The sequence below is a fragment of the Peromyscus californicus genome, unplaced genomic scaffold (assembly GCF_007827085.1).
Source record: "Peromyscus californicus insignis strain IS unplaced genomic scaffold, ASM782708v3 Scaffold_41__1_contigs__length_357258, whole genome shotgun sequence".
NCBI lineage: Eukaryota > Metazoa > Chordata > Mammalia > Rodentia > Cricetidae > Peromyscus > Peromyscus californicus.
The window spans coordinates 260,440-266,284 of record NW_026294553.1 but is presented as its reverse complement, the minus strand read 5'-3'; the positions used below and the strand labels follow the sequence as shown (position 1 = coordinate 266,284).

At 41.7% G+C, this 5,845-nt stretch overlaps 1 protein-coding gene across 3 annotated transcripts; it reads left to right on the top strand.

Moving 5' to 3' along the window:
- Positions 1-1,735: 1,735 nt before the first annotated feature.
- Positions 1,736-3,036, top strand: LOC128123701 (periphilin-1-like). Of its 3 annotated transcripts, none has more exons than XM_052759971.1 (3): positions 1,736-1,826; positions 2,007-2,461; positions 2,600-3,036. In XM_052759971.1, exons 1-3 carry the CDS (start codon positions 1,751-1,753, stop codon positions 2,921-2,923), a joined length of 855 nt encoding a protein of 284 aa, XP_052615931.1. In that variant the 5' UTR covers positions 1,736-1,750; the 3' UTR covers positions 2,924-3,036. The 3 variants fall into 3 exon arrangements, with proteins under 3 accessions (XP_052615931.1, XP_052615930.1, XP_052615929.1); XM_052759969.1 differs by having other exon boundaries at positions 1,751-1,826; positions 2,007-2,329; positions 2,567-3,036; XM_052759970.1 differs by having other exon boundaries at positions 1,736-2,461.
- Positions 3,037-5,845: the final 2,809 nt, after the last annotated feature.

Genomic DNA, 5,845 nt, shown 5'->3' with positions numbered 1-5,845 from the left:
CCAACTTGATTCTGCCATGTTCTATGACTCAAGTATGGGTATCTTCAACAATGGGGTCAATGAAAATAAAAGGCCATAATGTTATGATATTTTGGGTCATATCTGGTATCTGTACTCTGAAGTATATGAATACATGACTGGTACCTCAATTCTGTTCCATTGATTATTGTTTTTGTTTTATACTAAAACCACACAGCTTTCATGTCTATGGATTTTTCAGTTCAGAGATCTGGAAGAGCAAGTTTTCATATTTATCTTTTTCCCTGCCCTGTTTCCCCATCCTCTTTCTTGTTCTTCAGGCATTTCTTACCTATTCTTGAAACTTCACTGTAACCTGTGAAGTTCAGTTTCAATTTGTCAAATTTCTTAAAAGTCTCTGTTCAGATTTTTATTAGAATCATTAAATCTGTATATGAGATTTGTTAGAATTGATATATTGATACAAGAATTCTGTCCATAGATATTTATCTCTGTTTATGTGTGTCTTGTTGATTATCTTCAAATAAAAGTTTATAATGGACTATAAAAATGCTCTCCCACATTATTAATTTTATTTTAAGGCACTTTAATTTTATCACTACTGAAATTTATTAGAATATTATGATTTTTGCTATTCTATAAATTAATTTTAAAAATTAATTTTACATTTGTTCAATATGTAAATATATGTTTGTATTCTTGGCATTATATATTTTAAATATTTATATCTTATTTAATTTTTAAATTTTCAGAAATGAAGATACAATTACATCTTTTCCTGTCATGTTTCCTTCCCTTCCATATCATCTCTTTCTGGATGCCTCTCAAATTTATGATCTCTTTTCCTTAATTATTGCATGCACACTCACACACACACACATACACACACACACACAAACACACACACACACATATATAAATACAGTCTTCCCAGTGTATTTAGTGTTGCTTATACATGTAAATGGTTTCAGAGCTGACCACTTGATATTGGTAACCAGTTAAAAGGATCATCCCTGGGGAAGACAAATTCTTTAGCAGTCTGTAGTTCTTTGTTTAGTGGTGGAACCCTATGAGATTTCCCCCCTTTCAAGTTAGCGTTTTGATTGGTATTGTCCTTGTTCAGGTCTTGTTTAGGCAGTCATATTGTTGAAATATCATGGGTGAAGCTTCCCTTTCATTTCTGGTTCCTACAATCTTTCCTCCTCCTCTTAATGATGCTCCCTGAGCCTTAGGTGCAGGAGTTGTGGTGTGTGAGTGTGTGTGTGTGTGTGTGTGTGTGTGTGTGTGTGTGTGTGTGTGTGTGTATGCTGGGGCTAGACACCCCACAATCACTTGTTCTCTGAATTTGAGTGGTTGTGGTTTTCTGCAATGGTCTCTCTCTGTTGCAAAGAGAAGCTTTTTTTGGTGAGGGGTGAGAGCTACACTTATTTGTCGTAAGTGGAATTCACTTAGGAATTGTACTGATTTAGTCAAGTGGTAGTACTGCATTCTCGTCTAGGACGCATGACCTCACTAGCTCCAGCTAATTTCCTAGCTTTCAAGGACCGGGCATGATTTCCCTGCTGTTGAGTGGGCCTAAGTCTAATTAGAGAGCTGTTGGTGGGGTTTCAGCAGGAGCGGTGGAACGTACGTATTGGAGAGTTCTGATGACGAATTTTTAGACAATAACAGATTCTTGAGCTGAGCCATGAGTATGGTTGGAAATTGAAAGTGAACAGGAAGGGAAATACACATTTCTGTTCGAAGTACAGTGGCTTCCACAAGAGATGAAATGTGGTCTGAGGGATGGTATGACTACAGGCGACTTCCAGGAAAACAAGCGCCTCCTTGGAGCCATCCCAGTGATGGCAACCATCGATTAATTAACGTGCCAAAGAGACCGCCTCTGGGAGACAAGAGACCATCTCTGCTAGCCAGACCCGATGAAGGAGGCTACAGTAGATACTACTGTCAGGTCGATTACCAAGAATGGGATGAAGGCCGCTGTTTTTCTCAGAATCCAAGAAGTGGCCCACCCTACAAAAGAGGCCCTTATGGCTCCCGATGGTCAAGAGATGAGTATGCCACAAGCCGACAGCCTCAATACAGGGCCATGAGAAACGGCTTTAGAAGAAGAGGTTTCTATTCTTCCCATTATTCAAGACAACGATCTCCCCATGAACAGGGCGCTTCTTTTTTGAGAGAATCACGTGTGGGCAGGAAGGACTCCCTACCCAGCAGATTTGGCTCCAGTCTCAGCAGGAGAAGCAGGATGCGCTCCTTCCATCAGTCTCGGCTTAGATGTAGAGAGAGAGCCATCCAGTTTTTGAAAACATCAAGAGATACTGTGCCCTCAAGTTCTTCATCCAAGGTGTTAAAAAGCCCCTGCCGACTGAGTGAGAAAGAAGAGGCTGATGCTGCAAGCAAGTGGGCTAATGAAAATCCCAAGAAGTCAGAAGAAAATAACTTGGCTGAAATTTCCGAGTTTGAGACGGGATCCAAGGCACCATTATGTATCAACCAGACAGAAGAACCCGAGTCAAACACAACAGCTGGCCCGAAGGGATCCAAGGCACCATTATGTATCAACCAGACAGAAGAACCCGAGTCAAACACAACAGCTGGCCCAAAGGGATCCAAGGCACCGTTATGTATCAACCAGACAGAAGAACCCGAGTCAAACACAACAGCTGGCCCAGAATTGTGTGAAGACAGCCAGTTTAGCAGTCGTTCAAAAGCGATTGCATCAAAAATCACGGAGATTGAGAAGGTTTACCGACAAGTCTGTGAAACTTTCGGGATGGTGGTGGAAAGGCTGGTTGACAAGGATCGTTCGTTAGAAAAATCTATACAGTTTGCAATGAAGCAGAGTTTGCATGAAATAGGTGAGCAACATGTTGAAGAACTCAAGCATTTCATTATGGAGTATGATAATTCTACTCCAGATTTTGGAGGCCCTTTTTAGAAGAATTAGGGCTCAGTTCAAACAAATTTTTAAAGCTTCTAGATTTTTCCCTTTGGACTTTTTAAATCCTTACTATTTTGTGATGAAGAGAAATACTTTATGATAACTGACCACATTGCTAGTATCAAATAAACATCTACAGTAGCTTTTAAAGTCTCTTAATTAGAATGTTTTCCCTATGTGTAGAATCGGCTAATCTATCTTCATACATTTCCTCCCTCCCAAACATAATGCTCAATTAATTTTTTAATGTTTGAAAAGGCAGTTCTGGAGAGCAGCTCTCTGTATTTACTCATAATCAATAGTCTTCCATGGTGTGCTGGTCTCCGGGGTATAATTTGTAGTTAGAGATCATTCCAGGTTGCATCATAGGCATTGCTAGCATTTCGAGTTGAGTTTGACTTGCTGCCTGCTTTTCTTCTGCGTTGCAACTTTCGGGGATGTCAAAATATGCTGTCTTAAGGAAGTAGAACTTAGCTGTCTTGCAATCTTTGCTGAGAATAATTCTTCTTTAGTGTAGGAAAGAAGCACTTAAAAAAATCTCTAAAGGACACATTAAAACAAAACCTTATTTTCAAGTCATTGAACTTAGTGTGTCTCTTCTATGAAGTGAGGCTCCTAACTGCTCTCTCTGAACAACACTGTAGATAAGACAGATAGGAGGGGTAACCTGAGATGTAAGATGCATTTTAACTTGAAATTTCTCCGAAAAGCCTCTGGTGGCAATAATAAAAGATTGGACTATACAACAACCTGGAGTTTTGCTTTAAGCCATTTCTTTATCAAAGAGGGACCTGACAAGGAGCTCATGCTTGTGATAAAATGACAGACTTCTCTGTTAATTTCCGTGATCTAAGTTCTGTAGACTTAGAGAATCTCCCTCTTCACAAGTGTTATCATAAAAACAAGGCAGAATAAGGCATTGCACCATAGAGAATGGGCTCTAAAAAGGCAGTTCATAAGCTAGGAAACAAGGAGGACACTAAGAGGGATGCATGAATCACTCTGGGAAGGAGAAACAGAGGATATCTACATGAGTAAATTGGGGATGAGGGGGCCAATCAGGGGAAGGGGATGTGGAATGAGAACATGGTCAAGCTGGGGGCGGGGACAGAGTGAGAGACCAATGAAAGAGATATCTTGATAGTGGGAGACATTATGGGGCCAGGGAGAAACCTGGTGCTAGGGAAATTCCCAGGAATCCACAAAGTTGACACCAGATTAGACTACTAGCAATAGTGGAGAGGTTGCCTGAACTGGCCTACCCTGGTAACAGATTAGTGAATACCCTCCCTAACTGTCATCATAGAGTCTTCATCCAGTAACTGATGGAAGCAGGTGCAGAGATCCACAATCAATCACCAGGCTGAGCTCTGGGAGACAGTCAAAGAGAGGGAGGAGGGATTATATGAGCAAGTGGGGTCAAGACCATGATGGGGAGATCTACAGAGACAACTGAACCAAATTCATGGAAACTCACTAACTTTAGACTGACAGCTGTGGAGTCTGCATGGGACTGGACTAGGCCCTCTGCATGCGAGAGACAGTTGTGTAGTTTGGTCTGTTTGAGGGGCCCCTGGCAGTAGGATCAGGATCTATCCCTGGCTCATGAGCTGGCTTTCTGGAGCCCATTACCTATGGTGAGACACCTTGCTCAGTCTTGATGCATGGGGGTGAAACTTGGTCCTGCCTCAAGTGAATATACCAGGCTTTGCTGTTCCCCCATGGAAGGACTAACCCTTTTGGAGGAGGCATGGGGGAGGGATTGGGGGGGAAAGTGGGGGGGATATGGAAGAGGGATGAGAGGGGGATCTGTGGTTGGTATGTAAAATGAATTAAAAAATTAAAAAAAAAATGCTAGTTTGTGTACCTGGGATAAGTCCTTGTCCCATTTCCATGGGCAAGATGGGGGGATTGGTGGGGAGGGGAGAAGGGGAGGGAAAGGGAACAGAGGTTGGTATGTAAAATGAAAAAAATTGTAAATGAAAAAAATTGAAATAAAAAAACGTGGCAGAAGACAGCAAGACCAGCAGAGCACCCCTCACCTTGTAAGTGAGTCAGTGATCAAGTGAAGAGACAATTAGTGCCGCGGACTGGGTCTCAGTAGGAACACCAGACCGAGGGAGAACGGGTTGAAGGTACTCAGGATAAGTGGGATTCGGCGAATGACAGACAGACACAGACACCAGAGTATGCTGTGAACTGCTGCAATTTTACTCAGATCAAGCAGTGTTTTTTATACATTCATTTGAGGAAACATGGCAATCGGCCAGTGGGGCGATAGACATAGAATTAACAATGTGGTCTCACAATTTTCTCAGAATGATTAATAGATCTCATGAGTACAGGTGTTATTTCCTCTTTTGTGGTCCCTCATCCAGACAGAGAACATTACGGCCCTAGCTGAAGTTTTTCCTTCTACGTAATTATTAGACCTTTGTTTTGTATCAAAATTAAACCCTTCCCACCATCGTTCTAACCACGGTTTCATTTGTGTGAAAATATTTAACCTTTGCTTGCAGGTGAGAAGGCACCAGGGGGGTTGGGACCTAGCTATTCTTTCCATGAACTGTAACTTATGCCATTCTGTTTTCATGCTATTATGATTCACCCATTGGTTCCCATGTTTATCATAAGCTCCCGTAAAGGGCAATGGCTCCAAATAATTATTATATCTAGGATTAAAGTTAGGGGGTTGCCACCACCGACCCTTGATGAGAAACTCTATTTGTCCCTTGATAATTCTTGTAGGACTGGTTAGTTCCTGTAACTGCTTCCTTGCAGCTGCTGTTGGCTGCGCGTGTGGATTGCTTATGAGTTCCTGGACTTTTACTTTCATCTCTCCTCGCTAGACTCTTTGTCCCTCTGAGTCATAAGTTCTTTTTGTTCTAAGTCATTCATAAATTCCCCCAAACTTCTAGG

Excerpts from the sequence above, each read along its gene's own strand:
- LOC128123701 (XM_052759970.1), top strand. The coding sequence starts at position 1,751 with ATGTGGTCTGAGGGATGGTATGACTACAGGCGACTTCCAGGAAAACAA. Across the intron at positions 2,462-2,599 it reads AGTTTGAGACGGGATCCAAG|GCACCGTTATGTATCAACCA; the intron begins GCACCATTATGT and ends AAGGGATCCAAG.